This window comes from Dipteris shenzhenensis, chromosome 5, assembly GCF_047967505.1.
Source record: "Dipteris shenzhenensis isolate YYH24624 ecotype China chromosome 5, Dip_SZ_1.0, whole genome shotgun sequence".
Classification (NCBI taxonomy): Eukaryota; Viridiplantae; Streptophyta; class Polypodiopsida; order Gleicheniales; family Dipteridaceae; genus Dipteris; species Dipteris shenzhenensis.
Window position 1 is genome coordinate 26,190,413 of NC_141600.1, and position 19,420 is coordinate 26,209,832.

The window sequence follows — 19,420 nt, forward strand, 5'->3', positions numbered from 1 at the left end:
AGCCAAGCTAATCTATGAAGCCACGATGAGAAGCCAAGATGCTCTCTCATCTAGGTAGCCTTTTTGCAAAGCATATCTTTCATGGGTTGGATGGATATTAGGATGATTGAGTATTTGTATGTACAAATCCCAAGGCTAGATATGTATGGGCTACACACCCAAAGACCACATTGATATTGGGATGATCAAGCCACACATCCAAATTGCAAAAACGCAAAACAACTCGAAGCTTGGATTAGGTTTGTCTTTGTGACTCAAACATCCACCTAAGAGTATTGATATGGGAATGATCAAAGCCTAGATATATGCAGGTCATGCATTCGAATACCAACCAAGGGGCTTCTAAGTAGATGCATCACCCAAGGTTGGATATGTGCAAGCCATACAATGAAAAAACACCAAATCGATATCAAAATGATCAAGATATGAACCCGAAGGTCAAATATGTGTAGGTTGCATTGGCATATTAACCAAAAATCCAAAGCAACAACTTGAAACCAAGATGATTTAGATTAAACTTTGTAAACCAAACATTTGATTGGGATGATCGATTTCTAGATGATCAAGATAAGCATTTATATGAAACCTAAGATATATGAGCCACATACTCAGATACCGTCACATGATTGAACTATCCAAACTGTCTAACTAGAGTAGAATGATCAAAGTCAACAAGTGTGGGCTGTGCAATTGGGCTTCCCCCCCCGCTCCGCCCTTGCTCCCCCCTCTTCACTATCTCATTGTATGGATTGCTGATTAGGGTGGAATGCTCAAGGCTGTCAACTATGGACAGCACACTTGACCCCAATTGGCATGCACACACACTAAAGACATACACAAAAGAAAAGCAAGAGAAAAAAAAAGCTAAAAAACTAAAAGAGCACCAGTCATAGCTCCATTTGCAACCACAAAACTCTCAAAATAGGGAAAAGCGAGGGAGAGAGCTTCTTTTTTTGCATTGGGAAATCAAGATCCTATGCGAGAAAATAGACTAATAGCTTCGTGATGCATGGCACAATTTGGCCACATGATTTGCTTCTTTTTATTCATGTGATTGAATTACACCATGGTAAAGTAATACATTGTGTGATCAATTAGGCTACTATGTGGTACTTTGCAAAAAACACCATGTGATATATTGGCAACCACCTAGTAAAGCATCGATAACTCTTATCTAGATATTTTGATAATTTGTTTTTGAATAGAAATGTAAAAAAGCTTTAGTTGTGATTTGTGTGTGGTTTGTTGTGTGCCATTTGTGTGGATACCATCTTTTGTGGGGGGTGAGCGTGTATGTGTATTTTTTTATGTTGTTGCATTTTTGTGCATAGATGTTATTATGGTTAGGATTGGATCATTGTTCCAATGCATGGAGTTCTCATGTGTTTTATGTATAGTGATTTCTTTTCGTGAGGCGAGGGAATTAGATCCAAAAGACAAGAGGAAGCAAAGGTAGGTTCACACTCATCTAGATTGAACAAGACTATAGGAGCATTCCTTCGAAGTCACATGATGCCATTCGGCTGCAACTTTGGGCTCGGACAATAGCAATGACAATTCTTGTTCGTGGGTATGATGCCGCCTGCTGTGTAGACGCTCATACAAACCCGTTTACAGCAGGAATTGTTGCACACAATTGTTCAATTTGTTGGAGGCTTGTCTTCATTGTGTGAAAGCAAAGGACGCCTCGAAAGGTTAATGAGGGAAACCGAGGTGTGAGTTTGAAACCATGAGAAGAAAGGAAAAATGTTAGGAGATAGGATTTGCATTGGGAAGGGCATGGGGTTGTTCTGAAGGATAGCATTGGGTATTGATAGGATTAGGGAGGGAGGGAAGTGGGGCCAAGAAGATGGGGATGATATGGAGCACCCTACACCACAGGAACCTACTGCCTTTCAAAAAGGGCAAGGGTCCCAAGAGACGAGAAAAGTTTCTGTAGAATTCAGGTGTTGTGGTTCTGAATTCATATTGCAGCAATTGGTTGAGGTGATTGAGAGAATAGCCAGCCACCCTACCTCTTTCCCTTCTCTCTCAGATACGCAAACACTGTTTAATATCAGAGTTCTTTTTCACTCTGGGTTTAGTATAGAAGCTCATGCAACAACCTGCCAAACTGAGGGAAAGGATGGTTCTGGGTTTCTGTGTGTTGCTGGGAGCTAAGCAGAAGCAAACCAGGGAGACACTCTTCTTGTATGTGTGTGTGTGTGTGTTGGTCTATGCAAAGCTGAGAAATCTGTTTCTCTCTGGGTGTGCAAAGTTGGGAATTACTCGAGAGGATCAGCTTGTGGGTGCTCTGTGTGTGTGTGTGTGGGGGGGGGGGGCAGGGATTGCTGAGCAGAATGATCTTGTGATTGCCTCTCTTTCTCTGGCTTTGCAGAGATTGGGATTGCTGAGCAGAACGAGCTTGTGATTGTTGAGCAGAATCAGCTTGTGGATGTGTGAAATATCAGCTGAATAGCCAGCAGGCTTGCCTTTCCCTGCAGCAGCAACGCCTTCCTTATCCCCTTGTCTTTGCCACCTGTTGTTAGTATTTGTTGCTCCCATTGCCTTATCCTTCTCCATAGTGCTCAGCTATGCTCCCTTTTCCAGCTTCCTCTCTATCCCTGCCATGGGTTTAGTCCCATTCCTCCTCCCATAGATTGCTTCTCAGCTCCCATGGCTGCCCTTTGCACGGCTGCTCCCGTCGCTGCAGCCCCTCACCATGTCGCCAATTTTCAGAAATCCATCGCCCAGGTATCTCTTCAACCCCCTGCTTCTCCCCATACCTCTCATTTGCGTAAGGTCGTATCGTCTGGTCTCGGCGGCGGTCGCTTTTCCGATGGGCCGGACCACTACACTTGTGACGATTGCCAGCGTCTAGCCCTGCGCAGAAAACACTTCGTGGGTGAGTCTGTCGATCGCAGGCGGTCCAACGTTGGCCGCAACAAGAGGCTTGTCACTGAATGCGTGATTGCCACAGCCGTAGTCGAGGAAGACACCGAGCTCAAGGTCTTGAAACAAGAGTCGGCAAGCACGCCAGCTCTCAACTCAAAGCCAGTCGTGCCAGCTAAAAATTCATCGTCTGAAGAGCTACTCTTGAAGCCAGCCCCTAAGCCTGTTCCCCGGCCCCGTCCTCAATTGTCCCCGCCGGTCGCTCCGGTAGAGTCGAAGGTAACTACTGGACCTCGGCTGACGCCTAAACTGAACGGTGCCAAGCGCGCGGATACGGATACAAGCTTCAAACAGATATTCAGACCCGGAGATAAGTCCCCTAAGCCTATTGGAGGCTCGGATGTAAAGAGTCCGATAGATTCATTGGGGCAAGTTTTGGACAAGGCAGAAAGCAGACAAGTATTCAGACCCGGAGACAGGAACGCTAAGCCTAACGGAGGCACACCTGGAGACAAGACTGCTAAGTCTATCGGTGTCACGAACCCGATAGATTCATTGGGGCAGATCCTGGAGAAGGCAGAGAAGTTGAGTGAGCAGAATGCGACCTCTGCGAAAGAAAGTCGTTATTCCAAGTCGACTTGGCGTAAAGGGGATGAGGCGTTTCAACCAAAACCTCCTCCTCCGGAAATTCCTCAAGGAGCCACACCTCCAAATGAATCCTCTCAGGACCCAAGAACCAGGACTATTGATGGTGCCGAAGCCAGTACCTCAGCAAGTGCTGCTCCAGCAGTGGCACCTTCAAAACTTGAACCTCCTCGCAGGCCCCAATTGGCGAAGCCACCAAGTAGGGAAGCCCCACAGTTAGCGAAGCCTCCAAGTAGGGAAGGTCCACAGTTAGCGAAACCCCCCCCGAAGCAGATAATTCTAAAAGATGTAGGAGCCTCTCCGAGGCCTAAGGAAAAGGCTAAGGTTGCAGCTGGGAAGGCTGGAGCAATGGTTGATCCAACGGATGTGGGGGGGACCCCATCCAAGACAGGGAAGGCAGCCCTTCTAAAAGGTAAGGATGGCAAAGAGGACAGGCGAAAAACAGTAGCTGATGGGCCGAAGAGAAGGATAGGACCTAAGGGGGGGGAGGATGATGTGGATCTACCAGGCACCAATGGCAATGCTCGCCGAAGTGGAAGGAAAATGACCAAGGCTAGCCGCAAAGCTGCCCGAGCAGAAGCAGCTAAAGCAGCAGCACCTGTCAAAGTAGACATTTTAGAGGTTGGGAAGCAGGGGATGTCTGTTCCTGACCTGGCTGAGAAGTTGGCGGTTAATGATGCAGAAATTGTCAAGACCCTCTTTCTGAAAGGGATTATAACAACTGTCAATCAAACACTAGATGAGGAAACTGTGAAGTTGGTATGTCAGGAGTTTGAGGTGGAAGTTGTGGAAGCTGGCACTATTAAGGTAGAAGATATGGCTAAGAAAACAAGTGAGTTTTTCGATGATGAAGACCTTGAGCATCTCGAAGTTCGACCTCCTGTCGTGACCATCATGGGTCACGTAGATCATGGGAAGGTTTGCCATTTTCAAATCTCTTCTTCTTGTTTTCCACAATTTGGTTTCATTGTCAACAATCTACACGCTCAGCTCCACTAAGAGAGTGTATGTATGTAATATTGTTTCAGACCTCTCTGCTGGACTACATCAGGAAGTCTAAGGTAGAATTCCTATTTTTCTTAGCTCTTGTTGATTTGGATCATTCTTTCAAAGATAATTTGCAGTGACAACTAGAATAAACATTGCCTGCAATGTGAACATGAACCTTTGCAGTGGCACTAATAATAAACATTGCCTTGTATAAAATATTTTTTATTTTATGTGCTTAAAGGTTGCAGCTGGTGAGGCGGGAGGCATTACTCAAGGGATTGGTGCATACCGTGTGCCTGTTGTTGTCGATGGAGAAACACAGTCTTGTGTATTTCTGGACACACCTGGACATCAGGTGAGGTTTTGCAAAGTACATTGCGCTACACTCGAAATGCTCTCCTTCGGCCACACTAACTCAAATTAGTGTCTGTCCACTTTTTTTACAGGCTTTTAGTGCAATGCGAGCTCGTGGGGCTCGGGTAACGGACATTGCAATAGTAGTGGTGGCTGCTGATGATGGAGTAAGACCACAAACGCGTGAAGCTATAGCACATGCCAAAGCTGCAAATGTTCCTATTGTGGTGGCTATCAATAAGGTTCCAGCTACTCCTTTGAGCTGTTGTGGTGGTTTTGCATATTAAGGAAGAGAGGGAATGACAATTGCAGGTGTGTCGTGAAGGTGTGTGTGTGATGGGAGCTTCTGTGAATTTCAGAAACTTAGAAGAAATTTCAAATTCCTGTATCCTGTTCTTTAGGAAAGTCCAGGTCAACAGGCAGGCCCCTTCATAAAATCACAACGTTGTCTACTCCTCTTTTCCATGTTGAAATTGTCTAGAAGGGCTAGGAAGCTTTATATTAGGCAAAAGAGGGACGACGCAGACATCAAACCATAGTATAGGCTGCACATCAATTTGTGTAATATCTGAGAATTGATGACAAAGATGCTGCTGTAAGTATAGACCATATGGGAGTATCCATTTTAACTTTAACTGGCGACAGGAGACTTGGATCTGGATGAAGTTATTTTGTTGTTGTGAGAGACCCTGCTCAGTTACAATCATGTAAGAATAGCAGTGGAATCATTACAAATACGGGAATAAAGCAGCGAAAGAGATACAGTGCCTTGTTCCAAATGTACAAGAGGTCTACAAGTACAAGATGAGCTCAATCAGATTTTGGCACTCGATTATTGGCCTTGGCGCCCTTGTTGAGGGTGCTCTCGTAAGTTGACAATGGGTGTTCTGGAGACAATGTATTCGACACACGATCTTGAGTCTGAGTACAAGATGTCAACGTGACGCTTGGCAAAAACGTTTTGCATTACATATCATTCATAGGCTTTTTGACCATGGCCTCAGGCACAGGGATACCACCATGTAAGGGATACTTGACATATTACATGATTTGGCAGGGAATGACAATACTTCATAAGATCCCAAGTTCACACATGCGAGTATTTTTCACATGACTGTGTATCAGAAAAGATGAGGCTGATGCTCCTTCTCTTTCTTTGCATTCATTGACTGCTTTTCCTGCCGGGATTTTCCAAAATGCCCAGTTACCACCATTATGTCCATCTCATGCCCTCCGTAGATGATCAGGCCATCCTATGACTCACACGTGTTAGAACATGAAGTCCCACCAGAGGGTATCCTGCAGCGGAAGACTGATAGATGAGCCCAGGAATTGCATGCAGAAGTGTTTCACTATGGAATGAAGCTTCATAAACATGTGTGTACTTCACAACCATTCATGTGAGTGCAAGCCACCAACTAATAGACTGTGCATCAAGACAAATATAGAAGCAACACTTAAATGTTTCCATCCGTCCACAAACTGGACACAATACAATACCAAAATGTTCTCCTACTAAACACCTGGCACTCTGAGCCCGCGTGCTCCTCTGAGCTTATGTGGACTCTCTGTCCAAAGATCCTTTCCATGTTGCTGTCCGGAAAGCCAACCTAGGTGGGCTGCGACTCTGAGCTACGTCTGAAGCACTAATAGGTCTCGGTCACCTCCTGGATGTAGGCCCAAGGAAGCCCTCCTGCTGCTCCTTCCTGCTCCTGAACTGGCTGCTCCAAGTGATGATTATGGAGACCCAAATGGCCCCCTTATATAGGGCACAAAGCCCACTTTTATAGACCCTGTAGCCAACTCAAACAGGCCCTCCAGCCGACCAAACAGGATGGCTTTTAGCTGCCTATAAATTCCCTTTTGGGGTCATGCTTCCAGCCTTTGGCTGGCACTGCCTTGCCACATGGCAGGCTGCCACTGGCCCAGGCAGGCCTGCCCATATCCAGCCTCATTCCCAAGCCCATAGGCCTGCCATAGCTTGCTGCACCTGTTCCATGTCTGTTCTGTTCCAGGCCCTGGAAAGCTTCCAACCAGTCCGTACTGAGGTTTCCCTGCACATGCTTGTCCTCTCCATTCATGGACAGCTGTGTGGAAATCCTGCACCTCTTTTGCCCACCATGGTGGTCCTGATCTGCGAAGCTCCTTTCTATCTCTGCTGCCCACAAGGCAGCCCATGTGCTGCCCATGTGGCAGCCCCATGCCTAATCCTAACACCCCCTCTCACCGACCCACGTTGGCCAGATCCAATTCCGTCGATGAGGATGCTCCAGTAGCTACCGTGTCGTAGCCCTTTGGAACACTCTAGTGTCGTCATAGTCTTTTCGTGACTTTTCAACAAGTGGCTCTTGCTCCAGGTCTGGTTCCGCTTTCGCATAGTAGTCCGGTACACATGCCCATTCTTAGCTGCCCGTGATGGCACCACCAGCTTAAATCACGAACCCACCTTCGAACTTGACCTCTCTAGGTACCAACATCCTCCAATTGTCCCCCGCATGATGGGTGAACAGCCTGAAGTCCTTCAGGCACAAGCTCTCAGGGTCTGTTTCAACCCGTCCTCCATCTGGCTAGGTCTGCAACCAAACAACATATCCGAGACATCAATTCCAGGGATGGATCCAGATTACCTGGACCTTGAAGCTCCAATTGTAGTTCTGTGTGGTCACCCTCTAAGTCACAAGCCTCTGTCTAACGCTGAATCCTCAGGTCCTGTCGAAGAATCCCCTACTACTCCAGCAATAGCCAAGCCTCCAGGTACCTCGCACTCTGCCTCCTTACTGCTGGTGCTACCTGCCACCCACAGTGACTCCTGGCACTCATCGCTGTGCATTGCCTTCACAAGGATCTCTGACTTCTCTCTTGACCAATCGTTAATGTCCGACATTCTGACAGTAACACTGGGGTCCTTGTACCTAATCTCAGTAGCACTCGGAGTTCCCACCTAGAAAAGTTTCTCTGTCACCACCAACTGAGCTGTATCCTCTGACTTTGAGCTGGCACCCTTCTTCTGATGATCAGCCTTCTTCTTTTTGCAATCCTTCACAAAGTGCCCTGGCTCATTGCAGTAGTCACTTCTTTTCTTTCTTTCTCTTCTTCTTGTTATCTTTATTTGAAGAGTCTTCTCTGTCGTCAGATTGGGGCTTGCCTTTGCCAGTCTTACCCTTGCCCTTGCCTTTGCTCCTGTCCTGAGATATTAGGGCCTTGTCATCCTTATCTGTACCATCATACTTCTGTCCTCGAGCTTCTTGCCGATCTCTGAGCCCACGTGCTCCTCTGAGCTTATGTAGACTCTCTCCAAAGATCCCTTCCACCTCGCTGTCCTGTTAGCCAGCCTAGTTAGGCTGCCACTCTGAGCTAAGTCTGCAGCACTTTTAGGTCTCCTTCACCTCTTGGATGTAGGCCCAAGGAAGCCCTCTTGCTGCTCCTTCCTGCTCCTGAACTGGCTGCTCCAAGCGATGATTATGGAGGCCCAAATGGACCCCTCATATAGGGCACAAAGCCCACTTTTGCAAACCCTGTAGCCGACTCAAACAGGCCCTCCAGCCGACTTAAACAGGCCGACTTTAGCAGCCTATAAGGCCCCTTTTGGGGGCATTCTTTCAGCCTTTGGCTGGCTGCCACTGGCCCAGGCAGCCTGCCCATATCCAGCCTCATTCCTAGGCCCCTAGGCCTTCCCTAGCTTGCTGCACCTACTCCATTTTTGTGCAGCCCTGTTCCAAGGACCTGGAAAGCTTCCAACCAGTCCGTACTGAGGTTTCCCTGCACATGCTTGTCCTCTCCATCCATGGACGGCCCTGTGGCACTCCTGCATCACTTCTGCCCACCATGGTGGTCCTGATTTGCGAGGTATCTCCTTCTCTGCTGCCTAGATGGCAGCCTATGTGCTGCCCATGTGGCAGCTCCATTCCTAATCCTACTCTTTGGTCCACTCCCCTGATGCACTTCTCATATGGGGGCTCACTGGTGGGGAGGTGACCAACCCTATTCCAATAAGATGACCATCCAACTTTCCCCATCTGAAACTAGGGACAGCTTGGATCCTGCCAATCACCAAGCATCCAGGGTCTTTTACAACCCATTTAATAGCTGGCACCATTCACAATCTTGAATAGATAAATGTATACAGTGGATCCCGTAGCTGCTCTCTATATTTCTTGATCACCAGGATTCCTCTTGATACTTGGATCTATTACCAGCTGTCTCTGACTGAGCGCCAAGTGAGCTATGTACTAAGAATAAAGCTGTGAGTCCAACAAGATACTCTAGAAACTCTCATGTTCCAGTGCTTCCAAAGTCTCAAACACAAAGTCATGGATTGGGTCTAGCACATAACTATATAGCAACATGCAACTGGACCATTGTGGAAATTTGCTGCCTTATTCAACACCAATATATAGCACCAACTTCTGCAACCAACAAGCGTAAGGTCTAAATTTCTCTATAATGAGAACTACCCCTATGTCTACTTGGAACGTCTTCACCCTCCACCTGAACAAACAGCTTGCCCATGTTTGCTGCCATCACACCAGGCTAGGTACCCCTTGAAGTGACACCAAATTAGCATTAATGTGTAACCTCGAAATGATACTCTAGTTGGTGTCTCCATCTTCCTCAAACTCGATCCAGAGTAACCTCTGTGTCCTTAACCTCCTCATGCTTAACCTCCTCATGCAGGCAGCCTTGATCTGAGCCTTACTAGAGCAATCTTCCTTGGCTTTCACCTTCACAAAGGAATTTGAATCCGTGGATCTTGGTAGTGAACTCTTGGTCCCCTACCAAGCCCGAGATGTATGTCGCTGGAGGAGATCTAATTGTATGATACAGTGAATCTCATTTTGAGGGATCAACTCAGGCGGTGCATCCATGCTGTACTAGAAGGGGGGAAGCCGGTCCATCTTGGATACCATGACTAGCAAACCATGTGGATACATGTGTATATCATACTGCATCAGTCTTAGATTCTCACTGTGCCCACCTGTGAGCCCCCGATTTGAGGGGACAAGGGGCAGTGAGAGGTAGGAGGGCTGGGAGAGAGACTCAGGCCAGAATCAGAGGGAGGAGAGCATGGCAGATATAGGCGACCAGCACACGGGCTGGTCGCAGCCTGCAACAGCAGGTAAAAGGGGGCTTTAGGCCTCACATGGAGGCTCCTGCAGCAGCACAGACTGGCCGCACAGGGCACCCTTATATAGGGGCCTGTGGCAGGCCAAGTTGGCCCAACCAGGGCCACCGACCAGGGCCAACCCTGGTTAGTTTTATGGGGCCCATGAAGTCGGCCACCAGACAGGGTACCAACCCTGCTGGTCGGTCATCTGAAGGGGCCTGGGCAGTGCCTATAAAAGGCCCACTTCTCCATTGATCCCTGCATCCAGTGCACTACAGAAAGCCTTCTCCAAGGCAGCGTTCAGCACTCAGATCTGGGAGAGTTTGTGAGAGAGAGTTTATCAGTTTGCTCCAGCACCCTGCTGTGATTTGTACTGCTCCCTTGGAGCCATTTTCTGCCCACCATCCGGTGGATGGTGGATGAATATACTCTCTCTCCATCTCTTCTTGCTGTTATCTTTGAGTGTGTTTCTGTTGCATCTGTGGTCATCTATCTAAGCTGAGTGTGTAAGAGTTAGAGAGATCTTGGGTGGAGGATTGAGTGATTCATTCCCTCTTCATTTTTAACATGGTATCAGAGCCATAGCCTCTCAACTCTTCTTCATCAAAGCACTCTCTGAAGGAAGGAGTCCCTTGGCAGAAAGGCGATTCCGTTTTCAGCTCAGGCTAGCACGGGAGGTCAGTACATCTTTTTTGCTTCAGTTTTTCAGTTTGCTATTCACCGAGATGGATCAGCGTTCAGAAGCCTCTACACCCACTGCTCGTCCTTCCTCCTCCTCCAGTCATCTTCCTTCTTCATTCATTCCCAATTTTGGTGAAGCTGGAAAGCTCGATGGGACAAACTATCCAATCTGGAAAGTCAAGATCCGAAGCCATCTGGTGGCACGGAAGCTGTGGAAGATAGTGATTGGGACCGAGGTAAAGCCGGAGGACATTGTGGACAAAAGAGGTGATGTTCTATTTGAAGCAGATGCGGATGAACTCAGTGCATGGGAGGAGTGGGATGCTCAAGCCTTAGCAATGCTAATCGGCACGACAGCAGATGTTGTGATCCCTCATATCCAGTTGGCAGAGACGTCTCGAGAGGCGTGGGCCATACTGAAGGAGCTGTATGAAACCGACAATACAGCCCGTATCATTACTCTTCAGCATCAACTTTATAATCTTGATATGAATGAGGGTGATAGTGTGCATGACCATCTGACAAAGGTGAAAGTCGCCCTTCTAAACCCTTGAACTACCGTGGAGGCGAGAGCCTCCATCAATCGTTATAATCAAGCCCTCTTTCTCATTCATGCGCGCATGAGATCTGCTTTCCACGCTTTAGCTTACACCTCTCACCGGAACATGACCCGAGGACCTATGCATCTGAAGTGTCATGACTAGGAGTAGGCTAGCACTGTAGTCTGTACAGTCGTAGTCAAGTGATAAGGACCAAGGTACATCACTACTGATCATCTGCATCATCCATGGACTCCTCGTCATCGTCATCCTCTGCCTCCTCAGATGAGCTTGAGGCATCTGTGTCACTGTCTGAAGAAGAATCATCAACATCAGGATCGGGACCATCGGGTGCAACTAAAGTACTAGCACCATCTCCAGATGGTTGAGTGTATGATCGTGTGTGGTGTGCTGGTGCTGACAGCTCCTCATACAACATGGTGTATATGTCGAGCTTCTCCCGTGGGATATCTGGTATGGCGTTCATCTTCTCCACGTCCACCTTGTCTACATTCACTTGGCGAGGCTCGGGGCAGCCGGCGGCGAACTCAAGGAGACGGAGGTTGCAATGACAAAACACCAACCGCTCCAATTGAGCCGTGCTCAATCTGTTCCTCTTCTTTGTGTGAAAGAGGGCCCAAGTGCTCCAGCACCTCTCACAAGGACCGGAACTGTAGTCCTGTGAGAGAACACGTATAGCAAGGCCTTTTTGCCATAAGCCAATTAAGCAGAGATAAGTATCAGGACTTGATAACTTTAAACATATTTGTAGTAGATAAAACTTCAAATTACTTAACGACTAAGCTCTAACTAGTGGCGTTGTAACTTGTCTCTTACCAAAGTAGAAGTACAGTTGCCATATTTCTCCCACGAGGAGACAGGCTGCAACTGTCTCTCGAAGCCTAGCCGTAGGTCGACCAAAGGAGAGGCTGTGATTGCAGAACAATAGAAGTTCATCCTCCATTTTTCGTTGCATCTCCAAGTCACCACCCGTCTAATTTTGTAGATACTGTTGCATCCCCTCCTCCAACTCGTCATTCTCATATTGTTCTTGACTACGCCAGAGGGGATGCAATACATGTGCCACCGCATGGATTGGGCGGTGGAACCAATTCCACCGCTTATTCCATATAGCACGGATGGACTCAACCCTAAATCATGCCACAAGAAATTGGAATGCATTATGCATGCAAAATTCATAGACTATAGATAATAGTACATACATAATATATATCTGAAAATTCTAGGCTTCATGATAACAAATTGCAATTTAGTAACTGCAATAATTATACATATTACAAAGGTAAAAAGTCTTACTTATCAGGCGATAGGGAAGTGTTTCTGTTGAGGGCCTCTCCAATCTTGTCCATAAACTCGTACAAGAGCCCTAATGTGCTTCCCTCCATGTCCGTGATGCGAAGCACTGTGTAGATAGGATTAATTGATTTGATTAATACCTCCACTAAGACTCATCCATGATCATGCGGAAAAATTTGATAGACTTTGCTTGGCCTCTATCATCCCAATCTCCCCACTCCCGAGACACAACCGTGCGCAACAAGCCCTGGCGAACTCGCACAAGCCTCTCCACCACTATGAACATGTAAGCAAACCTTGTGGCTGGAGGTTTCAATAGCTCAAGGTCGCTGTAAGCCTGATAGATGGTGAGGACTTTGGGTCTCTTCGTAACAAACTTCACGATACTACGGGCTGTGGAGAAGATGGCATCAATCCAAGGTATCTTCCCTAGGTCCTCGATCAAAAGATCAAGGCAATGTGAGGCACAGGGTGTCCACACAATCTTAGGAAACTCATCTTCTAACATGGCACTCATTGACACACAATTGCTGCCATTATTTGTCACCACCTGCACCACATGCTCAACACCTATCTCCATAATGGCTGCCCGTAAATGCTCCCAAATATATAACCTTGTAATCACTGTACTTGTAGTGAAAGCGTCTATCGCTCTCAAGAACATGGTTCCCTTGCAAGTAGACACTAAAATATTGTACACATTCCTCTTGCGTGCATCTGACTAGAAAAATGCTGGATGAAGACAATACTTAAAATTGGTCGCATAAGAGTGTGCATCCATATTTTTTCCAAGTCTCTTTCAAGGGCTTCATTCGGTCTTTCACACATTCCCTCTCTCTTCTTAGCTCTCTTGTCCGCAAGGCCTCATATGTAGGCCCTTCCCATTCATACCCAATGCGGCTTACGGCTCTCATGGCCTTCCTCCATCGTATAGTCTTCGCCACATGAAAGGGTATTGCACACTGTACGAAGAGCTTTGTGAGCTGACTAGTGGCCTCCTTCAGTGCTTGCTTTTGCAAGCGTGCTTGAATGCTAGACCTTTGCAGTGATCCTCTTTTTCCCGCACTCAGCCCAAGAGACAATGCGGGATCGTCTCCGGATCTCTATCTACGCAATAGTGGCATCTATGGTCTACCTCTATCTGCCTAAACCAGGGCAGCTTCATGCGCCAACATCCAAAAGTAGGATATCTTCTAAGGCCTACGGTTGGTCCAAAGACGTGAGATAACCTTCAAAGGAATCTGCTGTTCCAACAAATGATGCTGTCTTGAGGAGGACCAGGCTATTGCCTCCAACTGCAAATGTTGCCCAATACGAGTCGGGCATGATCCATAACTAGAAGCGTCTCCTCGTCCCCTCTTGTCTCGCCATACCATTCGAACTTGCCCATAACTAGGCGTTTGAGCTGACCCATGCAGCCGCTGTGAAAGCATCATCAAGTGGCAGATGAATCTCCTATATAATTCAAAAAAGTCTAAGAATGTTTGCAATTCTTGTAGGTTTGTAGGATGTGGCGATTCCAATATGGCCCTAACCTTCTCGGGATCCATTTGAACCCCTTCTTGGGATATAATATGTCCCAAGTACTTCACTTCTTTTGCAAATAATTCAAATTTGGATTCTTTTGTAAAAAGAGAATTATCTCTACAAAGTACTTGGGACATATTATATCCCAAGAAGGGGTTCAAATGGATCCCGAGAAGGTTAGGGCCATATTGGAATCGCCACATCCTACAAACCTACAAGAATTGCAAACATTCTTAGACTTGTTTGGATTATATAGGAGATTCATCTCCCACTTGCTGATGCTTTCACAACGGCTGCATGGGTCAGCTCAAACGGTGTTCCCAATTGCTTAGAGATAATTCTCTTGCACTGGGGTGATCTGTTGCTTTGCTGAAATATCAATGCCCACTTGAACGCTTAAGTATCGTTGTATGCCCTTGCGGTATCCACCGAAATCCTAGTGTAGCATCTCAATCTTGATCTCCTGCACCTTCTCAGTTGCTGTAAGAAATCCAATTGATATTGCCTCATGAGCCCAAATAATAGTTCTCGAGGGCTACATGGACCCCCTCGAGGCTCTCTGCTGTGCCCTTCACATAGAGTGAGGTGTCTGAGTCCAGGAGCTCCTCCTCTCGACGAATCAAAAGCCTCATCCCGAGAGGCCTGCAGCTTGGGAGCATAGAAAGTAATTTAGAGCCTCTGCCTTGAATAGGAAGAGAAAGGGAGCAACAGTGCAACCCTAGCGAACTGCGTAAAAGAGAGCAAAGGCCTCCCCTGTGTGATCACCAATGAGCATTTGACTGGTAGTCCCTCGTGCGACTCCTTTAATCCATTTGTCTGAAAATGCCAATCTCTACATGATGTCCTCCTAAAAGGACCACTCCCCTGTCATAAACCTTCTCAGCTCCAAAAGAAGGATCACGATAGGTTGAGACTCCTCTCGAGCCCAATCAATTGACTCCCAAACTGTGAAGATATTGTCCAGGATATTGTGTTCCTGAAGCCAATATAGTGCAGATGGGGACTTGCTACATCGTTGGCCCGCCACATTAGTAGGCCAATGTGCAGATCTAGTCGGCTATGCTGACCCAGTCAATCCTCCTATAGATCGGGACGCGTGAAGGCTAATGGGGTCAAGAGGGTTGGGGACTGTATAAGCAGCCCCTCCCATCATTTTACTCCATCAGCATCTCCACCAGTTCACTGTTAGAGTCGTGCTTATGCAGAAACTTGCGCAATTCTAGTTAAATTACTCTATAAACTCAGAATTTGAAACAACCATTATTTTAAGGTGAACATCTACTACAGACATATCATTCAAAATTCACACAAAAGGTTGTGAGAGACGGGAAAAGAGTTGAGCATGTGATGGGGTGTGAATGAGGTACACCCCCTAATCCCAGCTATATTTCTTTATTACAATGATGCTCAGCTTGAATTGCAATAGTAATGTAGACTCTTGGACAGAAACCACGGGAACTTAGAAATCCTAGGACATGAATAAGTAGTCCAAAATATATACAATGATCTCTTTGATTATTGAAAAATGGGAGAACTCAACTCATAAAACTATAGGAAACTGTAGAAAAGTAACCATTGGCAGCCGTTGATAAAAACCAGGTTAAGAGACCCAAAACTTGCCAATCTCAGCGAAAGATCTCTGAAATTATTGAATTGACACCAACTTGTCTCTCAATCTCTGAAAACACATGGTTCAAAATCTGAAATAATTAGTAATTTTGACCTAAACATGGTTCAGATTCCAGAATGCTAAGGATATATGTAGGAATAAATGTGATCAGTTTTGGTCCTTGGAAAGGCCTACAAGTCAAAACGAAATCTGAAAATCACTTTTAAATGGGCTTACAGGTGAATAACAGAATCTGAAATCATTATTTTCTTCGCAGACATGACAAAAGCTCTTGCAATTCAAGGCAGGTAGGTAGAAATAAAAAACTTCAATTTTAGAAGTACTCCATGATCTTCTTCTGCCATTCAACTTGACCATTTGCTACAATTTTACTTCTTCGCCCACTTCCCACATCTGGAACAAGCCTCAAAGTAAGTGTAATTCTCAGATTTACCCTTCTACTGATTCATTTAAAGGCTGTTTTTCTCTGTTACAGATTTCGTTTTTCACTTTTGATCGGTAGAAGAGTCAAGCAGAGTTGCTAGAGGGCAAGCGGATAGCAAAGCAAGTTTGCAAGGAGGAAGAAAGTCTATTAATATCCACGGGAGACCAAAAACGTCTACGGGACAATAGAAAAACCATTTAATACAACAGCTTAGGGAGGGTACATGGCAACCCCCAAGGAGAGCAACAGCAAGAGGGTGCGAATTTGCAAGAGAGCACAATAGTCTGCTTAGAATGGATCCCAAACTTCTTATAGACAAGCACAAAGCTTTATAAAGCTAAGAAAGCACAAAAAGCAGTATGAAAAAAGTGTAAAAAGCTGGAAAAACGATTTCTAATATCTTATTTTCCAATTGTAATATTTGATTAATTATTCTAGGTTAGAATCGTTTTTAGGAGCTACTTCAATCCTTTAATTCGGTTTCTTGAAAATTTTTCCCCATGACCCCTCTACCATGTGCACAATTAATTAAATCAATAGGCCTAGAACTTATACACATCCTAGGTTTGCTAGGCTCATAACTTGACGTAGACAACTCATAATTTATCCAAACTGAATCCTAGACTTGATGTGCTCTGTCTTCTGTGCACGTGATTAATCAAGGTGCTAGACCTAACACTCAAAGATTAGGGGTTGTGAAGATCACATCCGCCTGACAGTCAGGGATTGGTGCGTAGGTTAGGTTTTTAACCTTTAGGGTGACTATCATAGGGTCGAAGCTGCACTATATGTTTTGTTTTTAGAGGATGAGTTTGGGCACGTTCCTAGGTTCGTGTAGATTTGTGTGCACATGCGCACATGTTCGCTTATACACATTTCATATGATCTAGATATATGATAGCAGTATGTAGGGGCTTGGAAGGGGTGATTTGTTGATAATATTAGCACAGTCTTGACTTTTGTAGTGAGTTGGTGGTAAGTAGGTTGTCGGCTTGCAACAAGCATAAGGCTACTTCAACTTCCCCAATGCATGCTTGCGTTAGTCTTCCAGTGGCAATAGAAGACCACATGCATTCTAACATAAGGCATCAAACATCAATGAGAGGTCACATGATTGTATTGCGAATTGCTCCTATGAAGTTTGTGACAGTGGAGTTTGTGACAGTGGAGAGATCACAAAACTTGAAGAAATATGATGAATTAGATTGCACACACTTTGAAATGCAAAGAAATTGTGGGTTTTGTAAGAAACACTAAACCTTAGGTTGGAATGTGCATCTCTACTTGGGGTAGAGTCCAAGCAACTCTCTTGCTGACCGTGTGGAAAAATCAAAGGGCAGCCTCTTGGGGCTTTAACCCGTGCCCAAGGCCTTGCTTACGATCCTATGTTTACGTGCTCCACATGCTACTTCGAATTGTACTCTCGCTGGTGTCATCGGGGGCCATGGGCTGGCTAAAGGTTGGCTTGCTGAACCTAATCCCCCCCCACAAAAAAAAAAAAATGCCCCGCGGCCTGCAGTTTTCTATTTGCTAGGATGGTGTCGGTATGCCAGGATGGTGGTGGACCTGGGATTTCTTTTAGTGGGGTTGTTTTAGAAGCCAGCTGAATTTTCCTGTGCTAGGGTTTTCCTTCATATTGAATAAATCTCAATAATCCAAGTGGGGATACATTTTGCGAAGGGTTGAAAATGAAGGAGAAGGGAAATTCTATTTTAGGGTTTGTTCAAGATCTTCATAGAGCATGGCAGGTTTCAATTCCTAGATCTGTGATGATTTTTAATGGTAGAGATACAACATCAAACTGATTTTATTGGTGCATACAGATTGACAAGGATGGTGCAGAGCCAGAGAGGGTAATGCAAGAACTTTCTTCCTTGGGCCTTTTACCAGAAGATTGGGGTGGTAATGTTCCTATGGTTCAGGTGGGTCTTACTTTTGTGAGGTTTTATTGTGTTCTGTAGCTTCGTTATATCTGTGTTCCATATGGTTAAATTAATTCTTTGATATATGCTTCAGGTTAGTGCTCTTAAGGGACAGAATGTGGATACTTTATTGGAGACTGTGATGCTGGTGGCTGAGGTATTTTCAAGGATTCTTATATCCCTTTATTAAAAAGAGAAGACTTATGCCATACATCTATGTGATCGAAATTTTTCCTTAGATAGGTGTTTAATTGTCTTTGAAAGCCATGAAGCTGAATCTGGACCCTGGTGCAGAGTAATGCTATTCAATGCACGTCATATAGCTTTTGAGTCTCAATGTTTATGCTTTGTTTGAAAGCTGCGAATTTTGACCTAGACCCTACGGCAGCTTAGAATGTTAAACTAACTGGCAATAATGCTGGCTATTGTTTATAACAGTTTCAAGATTTGAAAGCAAATCCGAATCGAAGTGCTAAAGGAACTATCATCGAATCACGTCTCGACAAAACAAAGGGAGTAATGGCAACTCTTCTCATTCAAAACGGCACCTTGAAAAAGGGTGATATTGTGTTTTGCGGTGAGGCATATGGGAAGGTAGGCACACATTTATAGTCCTTTGTAAATACAGCAATATGTTTCCAACTTAGTTTTTAGGTTTATATTGATTTCATTCTGAGTCAACCCCAGCTATCCATGGCTTTCTGCTCAAATTTTGAAGTTCTGTTTGACTGGCTCAGGTCCGTGCTTTGCTTGATGATACTGGGGAACGCGTGGATGAGGCTGGGCCTTCCACAGCAGTTCAGGTTGATTAATTTCCCTCTATGTCTTGTAGGAGATTTCGGTGTCAATTTTAGCTTGCAAATCTCCTTGAATCATTTGCTAGAGATGCGTTTATGGCATGCGCTTCAAAGGTTCACAGCACACAAGCTATGAATGGGAAACATGAAAGCTAACCATAGATCCATAGAAGCCCCCCCCCCCCAAACAAACACATATATGCACACACAAAAACAGAGAGAGAGAGAGAGAGAGAGAGAGAGAGAGAGAGAGAGAGAGGGAGGTGGCCACACTCAGGTGCCACAATTCAAAGATGCTAGGCATGATAGATCATGTGCCTTTCCACAGTAGTAGACCTTGAGTATTTCACACTCGACAAGGAAGTGTGCCTGACTACCAGTTGTACTTGCAAGCAATTGCTGCCTGTCATCAGGTGCTTTGCATTTCATTGATGGGCGTGGGAGTTCTTGTTGCTTCCTGTATTTTTCCCTTCTTTTAACACATGGCGTATACCATATGAGATCCCTTAAGAGTAAGAATAACACTCACAATTTTACAGTCTCAGTTCCGAGAATAAGGTAAAACTATCGGATATCCACTGCACACTGATGTATTTGTTTATCAGCAGGGAAAGCAAAA

The 19,420-nt window shown here is 45.6% G+C and overlaps 1 protein-coding gene across 1 annotated transcript in view; it reads left to right on the forward strand.

Annotated features, from left to right (window-relative positions):
- The first annotated feature begins 1,953 nt into the window (after positions 1-1,953).
- FUG1 (Translation initiation factor 2, small GTP-binding protein) overlaps positions 1,954-19,420 on the forward strand; it is a 29,986-nt gene continuing 12,519 nt past the window's right edge. Inside the window, exons 1-8 of the mRNA XM_087374512.1 lie at positions 1,954-4,434; positions 4,545-4,577; positions 4,748-4,861; positions 4,953-5,102; positions 17,906-18,004; positions 18,099-18,161; positions 18,443-18,598; positions 18,742-18,807. Coding sequence (XP_087230638.1) covers positions 2,656-4,434; positions 4,545-4,577; positions 4,748-4,861; positions 4,953-5,102; positions 17,906-18,004; positions 18,099-18,161; positions 18,443-18,598; positions 18,742-18,807 — 2,460 coding nt within the window. The 5' untranslated portion in view covers positions 1,954-2,655. The remainder of the gene's footprint in view (positions 4,435-4,544; positions 4,578-4,747; positions 4,862-4,952; positions 5,103-17,905; positions 18,005-18,098; positions 18,162-18,442; positions 18,599-18,741; positions 18,808-19,420) is intronic.